Source organism: Chiloscyllium plagiosum, unplaced genomic scaffold (assembly GCF_037043375.1).
Source record: "Chiloscyllium plagiosum isolate Xiang-an unplaced genomic scaffold, Cpla_swu_hap1 HiC_scaffold_8, whole genome shotgun sequence".
In the NCBI taxonomy this organism is placed as follows: domain Eukaryota; kingdom Metazoa; phylum Chordata; class Chondrichthyes; order Orectolobiformes; family Hemiscylliidae; genus Chiloscyllium; species Chiloscyllium plagiosum.
In genome coordinates this window covers 23,645,072-23,665,405 of record NW_028270146.1, presented here as the reverse complement: position 1 = coordinate 23,665,405, position 20,334 = coordinate 23,645,072, and the positions used below count along the sequence as shown (strand labels likewise).

The window sequence follows — 20,334 nt, the reverse complement described above, 5'->3', positions numbered from 1 at the left end:
CTCACCCTAAACCTATGCCCTCTAGCTTTGGACACGCCAATGCTGGGGGAAAATCCTCAGATAATAGCCCTGTCCATGCCCCTCATGATTTCATAAACCTTTATAAGGTCACCCCTCAGCCTCCAACCTCCAGCGAAAATAGCCACAGTGTATTTAGCCTCTCCCAAAGCTCAAACCTTCTAACCCTGGCAATATCCCTTATAAATCTTTACTGCATCCTCTCAAGTTTAACAATGATTTCCTGTAGCAGGGAGACCAGAATTGAAAGCAATATGCCGAACCAATTCCTTCTTCAGAACAGAGTGCTCTCTTGCACTGGGCTTTGTTTCAGGGAATGTGAATAGTTTCTTGATATTTCTGATTATTTTATTAATATTTTTTCTTATTCATTGGCACAATTGTAGTTTAGTCATTCTGCCTAATTTTAATTTTGTGCTTTGAAAGTGGTGGGAATTATGTCTCAGTCCATGTGTTTTGAAAGTGTAGTTTCCCATGTTGAATATCCTGCTGTCGCTTCAGATGTAGCCAAAGGAGCTCAGTATCTTTTTCCCTGCAGAGCCAAGGATCATCTAATCTCTTCACTGTCTCATTCATAGGAAAGTTTGCAACAAAAAGGAAGCAAAAATTTGCCTTTTATACAGGAAGACCCAAAGGCATTTGCAACAACAAGACTTGTTTGGATATGGAGTGCTGTCAAAGAACTGGAAAATTGCAAATGTGGCATCTGTATTCAGAAGAGGGTATCAGGCTAAGGGTCAGTCAGTCCAGCCTCCCTGGAGGAAAATGAGAATCCCTGATGAAATGGGCACTGTGGATTAATGAAAGGAAAGCACAATGGATTTGTTTTAAGGACATTTGTTAATTGTTTAATTAACTTGATTGAGTTTTCTTCTTGATGAGACGGCAAGAAGAGTTGATAAGAATAAGGCAGATCATATTCTGTATACATGGATGGTGTTTGATAAAGTGACACATGGCAGCCTATCAGCAGACCTGAAACCCAGGGAATAGAGGAGACCATGGATTTAGATCTGTGGTTTCCCTATAGGGAACAGGAAATAGTGATGAAGGTTTCATTTAGACTGGAAGAAAGTACATAATGGGGTTCCCTAGGGGTCAATATAAGGAGAAAGTGAGGACTGCAGATGCTGGAGATCAGAGCTTAAAAATGTGTTGCTGGAAAAGCGCAGCAGGTCAGGCAGCATCCAAGGAGAAGGAGAATCGATGATTCGGGCAGAAGCCCTTCTTCAGGAATCAATATAAGGACCCCAGCTTTTGACAATCTGTACTAGTGCAACACACATTTGCAGGTGTCACAAAACATGGAAGTTTTTGTGGATTCATAATGTTATTGATATGTTTCACAGATGACATTTAATGTTGAGAAGTGTGAAATGATATGCTTTGACCATACAATTAAGTTGAGACAATGTAGACAATACAATTGCAAAGGAAGTAGAGAATAACGAGAGATTGGGTGACTGTCATTGAAGATGGTAGGGCAGATTGAGGAAGTGGTTAATAATGCATGTAGCATCATGAACTCTGTGAATGAGACAGAGATTAGGCATACACTTCAGGAAGGATCTGAAAACTTCAGAGCAGATCCAGAAAAGATGTATGTAAATGGCTCTAGACATGAGAGACTTCTACTTCTTTCATAGACTGAAAAGCTGGGGGGGGGGGGGGGGGGGTGGGGGGGCAGTGGGGAGTGTTCTCCTAAAGGAAAAGAAAGTTGACTGAAGATCTGATAATGGTTTTCAAAACCACAAGGAAAGAATCCTGGAAATGAGAAACTGGTCTCACTGTAGAAACCATGGCAGCTAACTTGCACACAGCAAGTCCCACTAGTCATGAACCCAGAATCCCAATTTAAGGTGATTGGTTAAAGAACCAAAGCTGGCATACCAAAAAAATCTTTTATGCAGTGAGTTGTTTGGAAATGGAATGTACCATTCTGAGAGTGTGTCGGAGACAGATTCACTCTGGTTTTCAAAATGGAATTGAATTATTATCTGAAGCCATTTTGTGATCCTACATTTATTTATGACCAATCATTTACTTTTAAAGTGAAGACATTGTTCAGTGTAGGAACCATGGCAGCTAACTTGCACATAGCAAGCTCCCACAAATACAAATGTGCAATGACCAGATAATATATCAGAAATAGATTAGATCTTCAGGAGTCTTGACAAAGTGCATTTGGAAAGGACTTTTCCCCTTGTAGAAGAATCTAGTTCTACAGGTCACTGTTTAAAAATAAAGGGTCACCTATTTAAGACAGATGAGCAGAATCTTTTTCTCCGTGTCGTGAATCTTTGGAAATTTTTTCCTCAAATGGTAGTGGAAGCAGACTCCTAGAATATATTAAAGACAGAGATAGATAGATTCTTGGGGGAGTGAAAGGTTATGGAAATGTGGATGGATCAGACCAACCATGATCATATTGTTCAATAGAAGAGATCTGGGGGTCTAATTGATACACTTCTGAGCTTCACTCATATGTTCATATGAAATGTATGTTTGTGATTTTGATTGAGGGATAAAGATTAGTTAGAACATCAGGCACAACTCCCCTGTTCTTCAAAATGGTGCCATGGTTTTATTTTGCATCCAGTTGAGAGGACAAACAAGGCCTTCCTTCATGGAGAGGAAACAGAATTAATGTTTCGGGTCCAATGACCCATTCTTCAGATCAGTCCCGAAACGTTTCTGATTTCTCTCCACAAATACTGCCAGATCTGCTGAGTTTTCCCAGCAAATTTGGTTTACATTTCTGATTTCCAGCCTCCATAGTTGTTTGGTCTCCTTGCTTCAACTCTCATCTTCTTAAAGGGGAATCCTGCATTCCATACGGCATTGGAGTATCAGCCTTTTGTACTCCAATCCTAGAGTGTGTCCTGAGCCTTAAGTGAGACTCTGAAGCAAGAGGATGACCAGTTAGCTTACAGCTGGCATTACAACTGAAAGTAAAGGTGTTCATCCATTTAAGGAAGGTAATGGAGTGTAGAATTGAGTAGAGAGACCACTGATCATTAGAGTTGGCGATGGATGGGCAAAGCCGACTGGGTTATGAGCAGGATTCAACTTATCCTTAAAAACAAGCCAGCTGAATGTTGAAGGAAATTGATAAATGTAGAATGGAGTCATCAGCAAAAGTATCAAGAGAGTTTGATCTGAAGAGGTCATTGAAATAAGGTGCGAACAGAAGGAAAACAGGTCCAGGTCTGGTGTAACCACTGAGGGAATATGAAAAATAATCTGAGAGTAAGCCATTAACTGTGGAGTGATTTGAGAGGTAATGAGACAGATAGATACAAGCCAAGCTTTGGTGGGATCCTGAGAAGAGATTTTGGAAAATACGTGGCATGAATTCAGATGCTGAATGTATCAGTAACAACATGTACTATCTTTTAACATAGTAAAGGATCCCAAAATGGTCCACAGACACATGATGAAGAATGTTTTGTAGTGATCCACATAAGGATATTTAGATGGATCAAAAAGCTAAATTTTAATGAGCATCTTAAAGGGGAATCTTTTAAACCACATAATTTAAAAGAAAATAATGTTACGGAGCAATAATATGGAATGGTTTATTTAACATTTTTTCTTTTGTCATTATCATAAACCCAGTTTTTCTGTAGCAATAATCTCACTAGGATTTTCATACAAATGAAGTCATGTAGAGTTAGTCTTAATAAATGTTGCCATTCCTATACTGAAATAAGCTATGTTATATGAAAGCTTACTAATTTAAAATTCTCATGTTGTATTAAAATCTCATGACCTCAGCTCCTTACCTCTGTTACCACATCCAATCCTGAAATCTTGAGAAATCTCTTAACTCCAATTCTGACCTCTTAAGTTTCCCCAATTTTCCTCACCTTCCATCTTGATGACCATACCTTTTGCTTATCTAGACTGTAAACTTTCCACTTCACTATCTCTCATCCCTTTAAGACATTCATAAAGCCTACTTCTTTTACCAAACTTTTAGCCACTACTCCTAACTTTTCCTCATTGGCTCAATACCAATGTTTGTCTGTCTGGTAATGCTCCTGTGAATCTCTTCGGACATCCTTTAAAGGTGCTATATAAGTTCAAGTCGTTGTAGTAACATTTCACTTTGTATAGTAGATACAAACAACTTGTTAAATACATAGCAGCATCCGATAAGCTTTATTTTATTGTGAAATGTCATTGCAACTGAACATGTTGTCAAATGACAATCTTATACAAATAATGCTGTGACAAATAGCATTCAAAAATACGTAATATTTTCTTGACATAGCTAGAACAATGAAAAATTCTGCCATGAAACATTTCAAATGATTATTTTTTAAGAAGGAAGTCTTCATACAGCGTCACAGTGCTCTTGGTGGATTAGAAGGCTGACTTTAGAAGATACTGCATTGAACTCCTGCAGGAACGATTAGTGAGAAATTCACTTGAGTAAACAAATATCTAACAGCAGGTTAGGTCTGTTCACCTATTTGTGAGTTGTATATTGTCCCATCGATCAGAATACATGGAAAAGGTAAATAGAAAAATGCAGAGAGCATAAGAATTGTATCAAAAATAACTGTATTGTCATTGAAATGGTTAAAAAGTTCAATTTGTCCTACCCAGCGAAGTGAAATGATATTATAAAAACAGAGAAGAAATAATAGACAGTTTGTGCTAATTTTCATTCAATGTATTAGTTCAATACTTGTTATATTAACATTCAAATGAATTGTGAGTATTTTCATATTTTTTGTTAAATCTGTGGATGACAAAGTAGAGATAAATAGGGAAAAATAATCCAGTTAAAGGTTTTAAGATAGACTTAGACCAAATCGGTAGACAAATTTCACATTGCACATCAGTTGAAAAGCAATCTGAATAGGTAGATAATGGAACTGATTTCACATGACAGGACTGAGTATAATGGAAGTAATAATTAACTCAGCACTTCCAATACAGAGATATTGCAATGAAGCAATTTAAAAAAAAATAAATAAAAGCTCTGGATGTACAGTCAGACCAGAATTCAATGCTAAGAAATTTCCATTATCAGATCTCAATTGCTGTGTAATGTAATGATTCTGAAAGTCATTGGGTGGAAAATTGACTAGTTTTGCACAAAGTCCACCTGGAGAGAAATGTAACATACCTGGATACTGATGATTGTAATTATGTCTGTCTAGTTAGTATTAATTGTAACTATTGCTATCATACAATATAAACAACACCTTGAGTGGCCCTGGAGTGAAGTGGTAGAGTCAGGTGGCCTGGGTTGAAGTTCCATCTGCTCCAGAGATGTGTAATAACCTCCCTGAACAGGTTGATCACAAAATATAAACAACACCTTGTGAAAAATTTGATTTATTATTGTCACGTGTCCAGTGAAAAGTGGTGTCTTACCTGCTTTATAGGCAGATTGTACTTTACAAACGCATCAGTATAAAAGAACAGAGTGAAGGATGCTGCTGAGAAGGTGCAGAGATATCAACATTACCATTAAAGAGGTCCATTCAAAAGTCTGATAACAGCAGGGAAGAAGGTCTGTTTGTACGTGTATACCAACCTTTATATCTTCTGCCTGACCAAAAGAGGGTGGAAGTGAGTATAATTGGGGTGGGAGGGGTCTTTGATTATGTTGGTTGCTTTCCCAAGTTAGCAGGAAGTATAGATGAAGACAAGTGACTTTTCTTGTTAAGACTCTCAAGTGGTCTATCCTCTGCCACTAATATTAAACATGCCCTTAGCATAGAAGGTCCTAATGTTTTGTTACCAGAAACTGTCTAATTTATTATTGTTCATCTAAAGGGGTAGAAAGGAGAATAGGTAGCAGTGACCTTCCTCAACCATCAGCAGCCAATGAATATTACCTAGAGGCAATTTTGACTGTAGTGTTTGAACATAATCACATTGAACGGGAAATCCATCTGTTTGGAGAGCAGAGAAAACAGAATAATTTCAAATGTAAAATAATCAATCTGGAGGGAGAAGTTGAACTATCCAAACAATGGGAAAAGTACTTCAGGAAGGATCATGACTGATTCCTCATGTACTAATTTTTATTTTACCAAAGTCCCATTTTTAATATTTTTAATGTTTCCTTGTGAAAGCTTAAGATTGTGTTGCCTTTATTCAGATGATTATTTTGATTAAATATGAAGGTTCTAATGCAATTTTTAAAAAACTGTTCAGTAATTGAAACAAAGATTAAAATTCATACAAACGAATACAGGAATTGCTGGAGAAACTCAGCAGGTCGGGCAGGATCCATGGAAAGAAGATAGAGTTAATATTTCAAGTCTGGTGACCCATCATCTGTATCACTGGACTCTAAATGTTAACTCTGTTTTTCTCTTCACAGATGGTTCCAGACCTGTTGACTTTCTCCAGCAATTTATATCTTAGTTTTTTCAGGTCTTCGCCATCCACAGTTCTTTAATAAAGCAAAGTTCATACAGTCTGACCCTTCTTTGGATGTACAGTCTATTTTCTGTAATTATATACTGTCTCCCAAAGGGCATTTGCAAAGATGCAATCTCAATGGCATTCTGTTCCTCAGACCAAACACCAGTTTAGTCCTACAATCTGATGACCAGCTTTTGGCAATTTTCTACAAAAAAGACACTTTTTTTTAAAAGATAAAGGAACTATAGTTGAACATTTGGTCCTTTTGAGCTCATTTCAACAAAATCTGGGCTGATCTTTTACTACAATTCCATCTTTCTACTTCATACCCCCATCCTGTAATGTCCATTGCATAAGAAATCTATTGACCACTCTCTCTTGCTTACAACTCAGCATCCGGCATCCAATGTCAGAATGCAATCAGAATATTTTACGTTTCAGTCAGATCTCCAGGAACTATAGTTCTAGTCTACCTAATTGTTTCTCACAGTTCAATCCCTTCTCGTGAATCTTTGTTGCACTCCCTCTAGTTCAAGCAAATCATCCCTCTGGTAAGGACATCAAAACTTCTCACAGTATTCGAGTGTAATTTCACTGATGCCCTGCATGATTGTTTTAAAATTTCTTTACTCCTATTCTCCTTCTCTAACAATATCTAACATAACATTTGCCACCTTAATTTCATGCTATATCTACTTGCATCTTAACTTTCTGTAATTCATATAACAGGGTTCATAAAGCCCCTTGAATAGAAACTTTCCCAGTCCTACACAATGCAACAACATTTTTCTTAAAACATAAACTTCGTACCATTAAAGAGTAACACTGAGTGTAGTCATGGTACAGGCCATTCTGCTATAACGCGGCAGTTGTGTTCCTCTACAATCTCATGCTATAGAAAGTTGCACTGTCGAAGGGCGCCAATATAAAATCGATCTACCCTTTCAGTAGAAAGTTCGCAATATCCAAACAATATCCACAATTCGTCAATCGCGTAATAACCAACTTGCACTGACGAAACGCGCAATATAACAGAATGACCTGCACCTCACAACATCACATTTTTGCTGTACTACTGTTGAGATGGAGGCAAACATGGAATGTGAATTAGTCTCCTCCTAAAATTTTTAACAAGGAAACCTGCTGTTCAAAGGACTGAAGCAGTTCAAGAAGGCAGTTCATCGCCATTTTCTCCAACATAATTTTGGATGGACTATACCTGCTAGCCCACATCATATGAACAAATAACCAACAATAAAGTACAACAGAAAACTGATAAAACGTTCCTAATTGTTGTTGTTTCAAACAAGCCACTTGGGAATTATGATGTCACGTAATGTAGTAAAATCTGCCATTTTACTTAATTCTTACAATTAATATTTCTAATAAATGTGTTTTGTGGTTTGCATGCTGAGCTATTCATCTGTTCAAAAGATTTAGGTAGTGCAATATTCAGTGCATTTATTAGTAACAAATGTATGTTATTGTTCAGCTCTGAATGTTATACTCTGCTTAAAGGTTCATCTTCGTCGAAATTGGAAATAGGTTTGCCTGGCTAGTCATAGAAAATATTATTTATTGAGATCAAACCATGTTAAGGGAAGGACCTATTGCGATGTACAGCACATTACATAGTATAGGTTAAGCAAACCAAGAAGTAATACTTGAAAATGAATTAGGCTGGTAGGATCAAAGGGCATAAATTTAAATATGCATAAGATAAATTTGAAATTGCAATGTATTTGGAAATAAATTTTTACTCAAAAATGATAAATGTTTGAAATAATCTGCCTCATAGTATTAGAAAAAAAGTGCTTTAGGCTTTTTCAAATATGTTTAGATCCAGTCCAGGAGGAGAGACACATCAGTGAGTAAAAATGGGACAAGTGGATCTTTCTACCCCTTTGACTTTCTTTTATCAGCGACAGGCTTGATACAATAGACAATTGCATTTAGAGCAGGAAAACAAAAATCAAAGTCATAAAATGGATTCATAACAGTGGCTTTTGTAAGATCTGTACAGGAACTCAAAAGCTAATTACCTTTTATTGTTGAGACTAATGGCTGGAACAAAAAAGCTTCCTAACATGGAACGGTCCAATTTAGTTCCAATGTGTGTTGCAGTAAACCAAATAACAGAACTGTACTGTTGCCAGAAGACACCGAATGGAATTTTCCCCAATCAAAGGAGAATAACAGAAGGTGTGTCATCCATTATCTGAGTTAATTTTGTTCTGCTGCTCGTGAGAGGGAATGACTGTTGATCGAAACGTTCCTGAGGAGATTAGCTGTCCTCTTGATCAAATGTACAGCATAGTGAAACTGATTCTGCGATGGAGTTAAGAAATAGATCCTGACTGAAATGTCTCTTCATCCCTCCCTCTGCCCGAAATCTTGACTCCCTCCCTCTCCCTTCTGAGTTCCATCTTACCAACATCTCCTGATTGCACAACACCACCACCTTTATCTGATGAAAGATCATGAACTTGAATTGTTATGTATTTCCCTCTCCATAGATACAAGCTGGCCTGCTAAGTATTTGTCGCATTTTCTATTTTTATGTCATCTTATTTTTTTTTGTCACAGTTCCTAAGAATTCCCACTGCTAAAGTCCTATATTCACATTTATAATGAGCTTTCCTAATATAAACCCATGCCTGCAATTGTACAACAAGACAAGAGCCATAGGTTCCATCAAATCACTCAATGTTTTCTGAATTATCTTTCTCCAATTGCCATTTTTTCTCAAGAACTTCATTTTAAATACCAAAGCAGAGGATTCAAAGAAGTCAAAGATTGATAAAAGATCGTATTTTTGCAATAACATGAACATATTTGTCAACTGAGTTATCATTATATTTGAAAATGTCATCCCTTTCCAAAAGCCAGAAGTTGAAGTTGATATTTTTTCCCAGAGCTGTCTCCAGCTTAGTTTGGATTATACAGTCTGAGGAGAAAGTGAGGTCTGCAGATGCTGGAGATCAGAGCTGGAAATGTGTTGCTGGAAAAGCGCAGCAGGTCAGGCAGCATCCAGGGAACAGGCGAATCGACGTTTCGGGCATAAGCCCTTCTTCTTTCCTGAAGAAGGGCTTATGCCCGAAACGTCGATTCTCCTGTTCCCTGGATGCTGCCTGACCTGCTGCGCTTTTCCAGCAACACATTTCCAGCCATTATACAGTCTGACCACAATAACATAAACCAGTACCAGTCAGTCAGTTGTACTGATGGAATATTTTTCATTAACCTGCAGAACTTATGTTCAGTATTTTTGTGAAAGAAGGTGCAACAATTATCTTTGTCTGAATGAAATGGATACCTACAGAGGCATTTATAAGACAACATTCGAGTCTGAATTGAAAAATGGGATATTAGAGCCTTATTAATTTTATAATTAAGGTACTGAGTTACCAAAGCTTGACTAAAAAGGTAGGTTTTAAGGAGTGTCTTAATTATGAAAGCTACTCTGAGGTAGACAGGCATTGCAAAGTTTAAGTTAAATATACTTAAAGTACATCGCAAAAGGTTCATTGGAATGAAATAACATTAAGAATATTTTACAAAGGAGAGAGCCACATTTCCATATGTGTTTGCCTGGTTGAAGACTGAAAGAACAGCATGAAGTGAGAGTCTTTCTCCATTTAATGTAACTTCAATTTTCAACTGACAACGATACCTGTTTGATAATTAGAGCAAGTTGGTTTGCAAGTAGTGTGAATTAGGGGCAAGTTTTGTATGGGAGAACAAGAGGGAGATTGAGATGTATTTGAAGGCATCCCTGTGCTCTGCTAAAAATGGAAATAATTCAATCCTTCAGTAATAACAACATCTTCTAGTTATATAACACCTCTAATGTAGTAAAACATGTCAAGGAGTTCATAGGAGTGTTACTAAACTAAATTTGAAAGCAAGACAACTGAGTCGATACATCAGGCAGATGACCAAGAGCTTGGTCAATATGTTAAATTGTAAGGTGAACCCTAGTGGTAAGAAGAGACAGAAAAGGTAGCAAGGAAATCCAGAACTTAGGCCCTTGGCATCTAAAGACACAATGGCCTGAATGGAGGAGTATTTAAAATCAGGAATACACAAGAGACCAGAATTTGAGTACTGCATCATCTCAGTGGCTGATGCAGAGGAAAGGAGGGTCAGCCCATGAAAGGATCTCAAATCAAGGATGAAAGTTTTAAAATTGAGTTATTGATTAACCAGGAGCTAATTTTGATCAGTGAGGGGTATGAGTGAAAAAGACGAATTAGGACAAGAAAGTAGAGTTTTGGAAGACTGAGTTCATTGGGAGTCTGATGTGGGAGACTGGCCAAGAGTATGTTGATTTTGCCAAGTAAAAGAAGTAAGAAAGGCGCAGATGAGGATTTCAACAGGAGACGAGCTGATACAGAGCAGAATTAACCACTGGTGAAAACCAATGATCTCAGTGATGGATCAAAGCTGACAAGATTGCAAACACCGGTGAATGGTCATGGGGAATTTAAAAAAGTGGCTGGGGTTACTGGTAGAGGAGTATCCTGGGGTTTAATAGGACCACAAAGAGGCTGCTAGATCTCAGAAGTGGTGAGGAAAGGATCTGTAGAGGGGAACTTGGCATTTGAATGTGAGGTCAGACACGTCCTTGTGGATTCCTGCTGCCTATTTAGATGGTGCTGAGGTGAATGGATGGTTGTATTGGTTCCTAGATGTATATGTGTCTTTGTTCCAGCACATTTAGAACTTTTCACATGAAGAGAACATATTAGCTTTATGAATAAGTGGACTCTAACAAACCTACAGAATAAGCATGGAATTGGCAAATGAATTTCAGTATGGCTATGTGTGAAGTTATGTGTTTTAGTTAGAGAAAGGAGGCCACATATAGCCTCAATAATAAGCGTATAATGGAGTAAAGGAGCAGAAGGATTTGAGGTTACCAATGCAAAGATATCTAAAATCATTTTTAACGGTACAAAGAATGACTGGAAAATGTGTAGAGGAATATTCACAAAGGTGATGCCAAGACACAGTGATGATATATTAATTAGGAAAGACTGAGTAGGCAGGGGCTCTATTCTACAAAACAAAAGGCTTAGGAGGGCATGATGGGCTTCTTTAAAGTAATAAAAGGGTTTGATGTAGAAGATAAAGTTTACAGTTGATTGGGGGGGGGGGGGGGGGGGGGGGGGGTGTGGGGGTGGATGAAATGAAATCTTGAGGTCCTTCATATGCCGATCAATAAAAAATCCAATAGCGATTCAAGATAAACATCTTAATTCAGAAGTATAAGTATTTGGACAAAAACTGAGTAGTTGAGGCAATTGGTATAGATTTATTTAAGGGGAAGCTTGATAAGCACATGAGAAAGGAATAGCAGTATATATTGATGGAGTGAGATGAAGGTAGATCGAAGACTGCTTTGAGGAGCATGTAGAGAGCATCAATTTGTCAAGCTAAATGGTTTGTTGCTGTGTTGTACACTCCATGTGACTTAAAATAAATTTTCTGGGAAAGTAACCTCACTCTTCTCTTTTATTATCCAGGATCCAGACCTCTAGCTGTTTCGAAAGACTGTGTCAGTAGTATTTTGACTTAATCGGATTGCCTGAATACTAGGCTTGATACCTTCTTTTAACTTTAAACTTTGCAACAAAAGTCAGGAACTGTTTTGAGTCCTGTGTCCAAGCCCCCTTGATCTATGCAATGAACCACAACATATCCAAACAGGAAATGCAAAGTTCCAGCAGCTGCTACGCAGAAGGAGACAAAACAAATCAGCTCTCTGTGCACCTGAAAAGAAATGCTTTTGAGGATTCTGTGCCATCCCATTCCAGCAGGGCTATCATTTCTCATTTTCTGGGCAAAGCTACCAAGAAAAATAGTTTAACAACTCAAGACTTTGACTTCTCGTCAAGGAATCTGTCCCATTCCACTGCAGAATCATTTCAGGAGGACAGAAGCAGTGACTGCTCCAAAGATAGTGTACAGGACCTTGGCTCGCCTTTCAGTCAGTACCATATTTCAACCAACACTGAAGGGGACCGATTGCTCGACAAACATTTGCAAGCAAAGAGGGCAAGAGTAGAGAACATCATCCGAGGAATGAGCAGTTCTCCGAACACCATCCTCAACAGTGAGCTTGAGAGGGACTGTTGCCAACGACCTGGAATTTTGGGAGATAGATACAAAGAGAATAAACGGAAGCAGAGACTTCCTCAACAACAGCAAAAGCAGGAGAATCCCTGGAAATTTCCCAAATTAACTGCATCACTCAAGAATCACAAGAGACGGGAATGTCATAAATTAAAGCAGCAGTTACAGGATATGCAGGGAAAACTCCTTGAACTTCAAGAAAAGTTTTTCCAGATGTATGATGCCAGTGAGTCTGAACAAGAGGACCAGGGGGACACTTCTGATTACAGCTTCCATTTGGGTGGTCCTGACTGCAATGGGGAGAATGGAGAAAATACTCTAGAAAGATGCCTTTCAGAAATGGACCAAGGTTATGACTGTGCTCAATCGTTTGGCCAAGAAAAAGAACTGACAATGCCAAAAGATGCAAACAAACATCACGATGTAGACAGGAAATTCAACAATCATACACATTTTTCGTTCTCTCTTGTCAAGGGTGGCTATCTTGCAGACGCCCTTAAATATGAATTAACCAACGCAGTAGCTCACATTGTAGATTCAGCAGTGCAGTTGTTCTCTGTGAAACCTTCAAACGTCTCTTCCCAAGCATTTCAAAGCTTGCCAGCCTCTCTGCCTAAGGGTCTCATGCCTAATGAGAACTCAAACTTGAGGATGGCCAGTCATGACCTTCGCCACTCTCAAGATTCAATGACGATACACAGATGTTATGACAACTCTCAAAGCCCTTCTATCTATGACATTCAGGATCAGACAGAAGCAATACCATTAGTAGTGAGGAAATCATCCCAAAACCAATCTAGCATTGGTAACTCTGTTATTAAACAGGCATGCCAAATGCCTAACACCAAGATACCTTTATCATTAGCGTTAGGCTCGCAGATGCCTCTGACTGAATTGCCTGAACCTCTATTGAGATATGGTGCACACAATGACATAAGACATTGCCTCTCAGCTACTGAAAAGGATTCATCTTCTGAATCAACGCCTCCTTCATGGGATGCAGTCAAAATGAGATCGAAGGTTATCTCCCATCATATGGCAGAACAGCCGTTCCCACAATTAGGTCGAAGTCCAGCAGAGAATCTCTGTCTTTCTCGCATTAAGTCTGAACGTGGAGAGTTGCATTCCATGGAAGATGTCACTCCATTCAAATCAGTTAATGTATCCTTTCGAAGTATCACTTTGCAAAACCCGTTAAGTTCAAAGTCAGACATGACGGGTGTTAGACACAGAGTAAAGTTCCACTTTAATTAAAATCAGACTTCAGAAGGACACCTTTCTTTGCAAGATTCTGCAAGACTTCATCCTTTCCCCACTGCCTCCACATTCTTAGGGGCTTTCTGAAGTATGATGCCTGTCAATATTAATATTCCTCCCAGTCAGAATCTTCAGTTGAAGTGAAATTCAAGTCATCTAAGTAAAATTGAACAGCGAAGAGAAGGAGAATGTGATCTTATCAGTTGTGTAAATTCAAGTTTCTGAAACCGTAGATATTAGTTTACATGATTTAGCAAACTCGCCACTCTCAAGAAAATGTGTACTTTTCCCGGTTCAATTGCATCAATAATATGAGTGTTTATATACCATCTATATTTAATTCGAACTTTTATGTTTCAAGTGCAGTGTTGAATTTCACATCACTGCCACTGCCACTGTCATAGAGCTGTACAGCACGCAGCCAGACCCTTCGATCCAACTCTTCCATGCCGACCAGATATCCTAAATCAATCTAGTCCCATTTGTCAGCATTTGACCCATATCCCTCTAAACCCTTCCCATTCATATTCATGTACCCATTCAGATACCTTTTAAATGCTGTGTTGTATCAGCCTCCACCAGTTCCCCCGGCAGTTCATTCCGTACTTCTTGTGTGTCCAAAAGTTGCCCCTTAGGTCCCTTTTATATCTTTCCTCACTCACCTTTTAAACCTATGCCCTCAAGTTTTGGATTCCCCTACCGTGAGTAAAGACTATTGACCTTATCCATGCCCCTCATGATTTTATAAACTTTTATAAAGTCACCTCAGCCTCCGACACTCCAGGAAAATAGCCACAGCCTATTCAGCCTCTCTCTAAAGCTCAAACTCTCCAACCCTGGCAACATCCTTGTTAATCTTTTCTGAACCCTTTCAAGTTTAAAAGACTCTAAATTGGATAGATACATGAATAAGAAAGATTTGAAGGGATATGGGCAGGTAGATGGGACCAGTTTAGTTTGGGATTATGTTCAGCATGGACTGGTTGAACTGAAGAGTCTGTTTCTATGCTATATGAATCTATAATTGACCCAAAAACCTTTTTTAAATATTGTTTTTATTTTTTTTCTATTTGGGGAGGGAAAGGCTTGGTTAAGAAGTAGTTTTAAAACATATCCTAAAAGATTTGCAATATATAAAATTATAAAGGATTCAGAGTCAATAGGGGACTTCTATCCCTTGGTTCAAGGGTCCACAAACAGCAGGGATAGATTTCAGGTATGTTTTGGGAACCCAGAGGAGATTCAAAAGGGTATGTTCAATTGCAGAGAGTGCTGAGATCTGAAGAGGTGGTAGCGCAGAAACCGTCATAACATTTAAAAGATACTTGGATGTGCATCTGAACTGCCATAACCTACAATATCTTTTTAGACCAAGAACAGGTAAGAGGTTTTAGACTGGGTGGTTACTTGTTGGCTGGCATACACAATAGGCTAAATAGCCTCCTTTCATTCTGTAAATTTCTGATTTCTGTGAGAGGGAGGTGAAGAACTCAGATTTAGGGAAGAAACTCCAGAGCATAGAAAATTGATGACCATGCTTTAGCTGTTTGCACTTTGGCCCCTGACAGTTGTAAACAGCAGCCCAGAATGCCAACCCCTCACTTATTCACCCACTCATCTACTTTGGAGAAACACCTGGATGTTTCTACAACCTAGCCACAACAACATGGCTGAGCTTGGGACTTCCATGTAAAGAAGGTGGTGGGTTCACATTGATATCTCCATTGCTATGGTGCTTCCGAAGGGTGGAAAAACTCTTAGAGTCATAGAGTCATAGAGTCATAAAGATGTACAGCATGGAAACAGACCCTTTGGTCAAACCCGTTCATGCTGACCAGATATCCCAATCCAATCTAGTTCCATCTGCTAGCTCCCGGCCCATATCCTTCTAAGCCCTTCCTATTCATATACCCATCCAAATGTCTTTTAAATGTTGCAATTGTACCAGCCTCCACCACTTCCTCTGGCAGCTCATTCCATACACGTAGCACCCTCTGCATGAAAAAGTTGCCCGTAGGTCTCTTTTATATCTTTCCCCTGTCACCCTAAACCTATGCCCTCTAGTCGGGACTCCCCCACCCCAGGGAAAAGACTTTGCCTATTTACCCTATCCATGCCCCTCAAAATTTTGTCAACCTCTATAAGGTCACCCCTCAGCCTCTGATGCTCCAGAGAAAACAGCCCCAGCCTGTTCAGCCTCTCCCGATAGCTCAAATCCTCCAACCCTGCAACATCCTTGTAAGTCTTTTCTGAACCCTTTCAAGTTTCACAACATCTTTCCAATAGGAAAGAGACCAGAGCTACATGCAATATTCCAACAGTGGCCTAACCAATGTCCTGTACAGCTGCAACATTACCTCCCAACTCCTGTACTCAACATTCTAACCAATAAAGGAAAGCATACCAAACACCCTCTTCACTATCCTATATACCTGCCACTCCACTTTCAAGGAGCTATGAACCTGCACTCCAAGGTCTCTTTGTTCAGCAACACTCCCTAGGACCTTACCATTAAGTGTATAAGTCCTGCTAAGATTTGCTTTCCCAAAAAGCAGCACTTCGCATTTATCTGAATTAAACTCCATCTGCCCTTCTCAGCCCATTGGCCCATCTGATCAAGATCCTGTTGTAATCTGAGGTAAACTTCTTCGCTGTCCACTACACCTCCAATTTTGGCATCATCTGCAAACTTACTAATTATACCTCTTATGCTTGCATCCAAATCATTTATATAAATGATGAAAAGTAGAGGACCCAGCACCGATCTTTGTGGCACTCCACTGGTCACAGGCCTCCAGTCTGAAAAACAACCCTCCACCACCACCCTCTGTCTTCTATCTTTGAATCAGTTCTGTATCCAAATGGCTAGTTCTCCCTGTATTCCATGAGATCTAATCTTGCCAACCAGTCTCCCATGGGGAACCTTGTTGAAAGCCTTACTGAAGTCCATATAGATCACATCTACCGCTCTGCCCTCATCAATCCTCATTGTTACCTCTTCAAAAAATTCAATCAAGTTTGTGAGACATGATTTCCCATGCACAAAGCCATGTTGACTATTCTAATCAGTCCTTGCCTTTCCAAATACGTGGAGAAAGTGAGGTCTGCAGATGCTGGAGATCAAAGTTGAAACTTTATTGCTGGAACAGCACAGCAGGTCAGACAGCATCCAGGGAACAGGAGATTCGATGTTTCGGGCACAGACCCTTCTTCAGGAATGAGCAGAGAGTGTTCAGCAGGAGAAGATAAAAGGTAGGGAGGAGGGACTTGGAGGAGGGGCGTTGGAAATGTGATAGGTGGAAAGAGGTCAAGGTGAGGGTGATAGGTCGGAGTAGGATGGAGGCGGAGAGGTCAAGAAGAAGACTGCAGGTCAGGAAGGCAGTGCCGGGCTGGAGGGATTCGGCTGAGACAAGTTGGGGGGAGGGGGGATGAAGAAACTGGTGAAGTCCAAGTTCATCCCCTGTGGTTGGAGGGTTCCCAGTCGGAAGATAAGACGCTCCTCCTCCGACCGTCGCGTTGTTGTGGTTTGGCGGTGGATGAGTCCAATGACCTGCATATCCTCGGTGGAGTGGGAGGGGGAGTTGAAATGCTGTGCTACAGGGTGGTTGGGTTGGTTCGTCCGGGTGGCCCAGAGGTGCTCTCTGAATCGCTCCGCAAGTAGGCGGCCTGTCTCCCCAATATAGAGGAGGCCACACCGGCTGCAGCGGATGCAGTAGATGATGTGGGTGGAGGTGCAGGTGAATCTGTGGCGGATATGGAAGTTTCCTTTGGGGCCTTGGAGAGAAGTGAGGGGGGAGGTGTGGGCGCAAGTGTTGCACCTCCTGCGGTTGCAAGGGAAGGTGCCGGGAGTGGAGGTTGGGTCGGTGGGGGGTGTGGATCTGACAAGGGAGTCGCGGAGGGAGTGGTCTCTACGGAAAGCTGATAGGGGAGGGGAGGGAAATATATCCTTGGTGCTCCGGGTCTGTTTGGAGGTGGCGGAAGTGACGGCGGATGATGCGCTGTACATGGAGATTGGTGGGGTGGTAGGTGAGGACCAGTGGGGTTCTGTCCTGGTGGCGGTTGGAGGGGCGTGGCTCAAGGGCGGAGGAGCGGGAAGTGGAGGAGATGCGGTGGAGGGCACCGTCGACCACGTCGGGGGGGAAATTGCGGTCCTTGAAGAAGGAGGCCATCTGTGTTGTACGTATTTTGAACTGGTCCTCCTGGGAGCAGATGCGGCGGAGACGAAGGAATTGGGAGAATGGGATGGCGTTTTTACAGGGGGCAGGATGGGAGGAGGTGTAGTCCAGGTAGCTGTGGGAGTCGGTTGGTTTGTAGTAGATGTCCGTGTTGATTCGGTCGCCTGAGATAGAAACAGAAAGGTCTAGGAAGGGGAGGGAGGAGTCCGAGACTGTCCAGGTGAATTTGAGGTCGGGGTGGAAGGTGTTAGTGTAGTGGATGAACTGTTCAACCTCCTCGTGGGAGCACGAGGTAGCGCCGATACAGTCATCAATGTAGCGAAGGAAAAGATGGGGGGTGGGGCCAGTGTAGTTGCGGAAGATGGATTGTTCCACATACCCTACGAAGAGGCAGGCATAGCTGGGGCCCATGCGGGTGTATTTCCAAATACACGTATTTCCAAATACGTATACATCCTGTCCTTCAGGATTCTCTCCAATAACTTGCCCACCACCGACGTCAGGCTCACCGGTCTATATTTCCCTGGCTTGTCCTTACCACCCTTCTTAAGCAGTGGCACCACGTTAGCCAACCCCCAGTCTTCCGGCACCTAACCTGTGACTATCGATGATACAAATATCTCAGCAAGAGGCCCAGCAATCACTTCTCTAGCTTCCCATAGAGTTCTAGGGTACACCTGATCAGGTCCTGCGGATTTATCCACCTTTATGCGTTTCAAGATATCCAGCACTTCCTCCTCCGTAATATGGACATTTTCCAAGATGTCACCATGTATTTCCCTACATTCTATACCTTCCATGTCCTTTTCCACAGTAAACAATAATGCAAAATACTCGTTTAGTATCTGCCCCATTTTCTGCGGCTCCACACAAAAGCCGTCTTGCTGATCCTTCTAATTGGAGTTGTTGAGAGAGAGAGAGGTATCAATAAGGGGGCAATATTTGAGTGAGTTATCTCTGGGGAAGTACAGGGATCACCAATCAAGTGCTTGCTAAGAAGCGCCATTCGGGACAGTTTCAATTCCTCACCAGTACCTCAATCACTGTTTCCCTCATTACCTACCTTCCGAATGAGTGAGATTGGGGGGTATTTTTCCAATAGGGAAGTTATGGTGACCTGTCTGCCAAATTTGGGGAGGGGCTGTAATTTACACAGTTGGGGACAATTGGAGGCAGAAGTGGAATCAAGACTCAAAGCTACCTCTTACTCTTGTCTCTGACCACCTCTCTCCCTATGACCCTCACCATGCAACAAGAAGATAAAAAACATTTGCTTGGCTTCTTGACTCCCTGAGGAGCAGACCTCCACCAATAGTCTTTTGGAACCACAGGCTGCCTGCCTCTAGCCCCACCAGTGTCAAAGCTGGTGATGGTCCAAAAATCTCTCCTAAACTGTTTGTTAGCTCTTAAGGAGTATATCTTAATGTGTGTGATTGGGTGAGTTAACTCGGTGGTGGAGGTGATATGTTAGTCACCTGGCACGCTGTTCCTATGGGAAAATTGTGTCCCAGTTTTTCGTAGAAGAGTCCTTGCACTTTGAGTGTCCCCTGCAATTTAAATAAATTGAGCATCTCAGCCTGTGACCACCTACTAAAATGAATAGATAGAAATCCCTGAGCTGGAGGGGTTACCAACATGATCTTGAATAAAGGTTTGTGTCCGTCCATTGTTCCAACAGTTTTCTTTTCCTTTGACACAATGCATCACACTCCTAAACGGATTGCCTGAGGGAATATTTTAAAATGCCACTCTTTCCTTTGTTTGCAAGTTTAATGTTATAAATAATACCAAAACACTTGGCCACATTAATGATGCTTGACATTGTGCCAAATGTGGTGCTCATTTGGTTACCCTGCCATCTGAAAGTGGAATAAAAAAGGTTTGCCAAGCAGATTTCCTGCAGGCACCTCTCTCTCACACACATAAGTAGGGTGAAATGATCAAAAGGAACTTGATAACGTTTGAAGAAACATGGACAGCAGCTTTGGAATTGTATATTCAGGTCAGCATAATGCAAGAGGTGGTTGTGTTGGTCCATAATGATCCAGGACTTGGATGATCCCCTCTATTAAGATTCATAACAAGTCTGTTTGATGGCCACTATACAGTCGTGCCATTGAACAGACAGCTCCAGTCACGACCTTTTTGAGGCAGCTTTGGGGAGGGATGTTTTGGGGAGGTGGATTGGGGTAGAGAAAGTACAACACCAGTGAAACAGAACTCTCAGCAAATTCCTATTACATCTATGAATAAAGCATTTTTTTGTGATGTGGACAGCTAACAAAATAAAAAATCTTGATCATTTGATGTGCTTCCAGAATATAACAATTGGGGGTTCAGTAAACTTTTCACT

At 40.7% G+C, this 20,334-nt stretch overlaps 1 protein-coding gene across 1 annotated transcript in view; it reads left to right on the top strand.

The window, feature by feature from the left end:
* The window catches only part of LOC122553399 (prospero homeobox protein 1-like), a 68,344-nt gene that overhangs the window by 2,940 nt on the left and 45,070 nt on the right, over positions 1–20,334 (top strand). The window contains exon 2 of the mRNA XM_087989471.1: positions 11,940–13,710. Within this exon, the coding sequence (XP_087845597.1) occupies positions 12,100–13,710 (1,611 nt within the window). The 5' untranslated portion in view covers positions 11,940–12,099. The remainder of the gene's footprint in view (positions 1–11,939; positions 13,711–20,334) is intronic.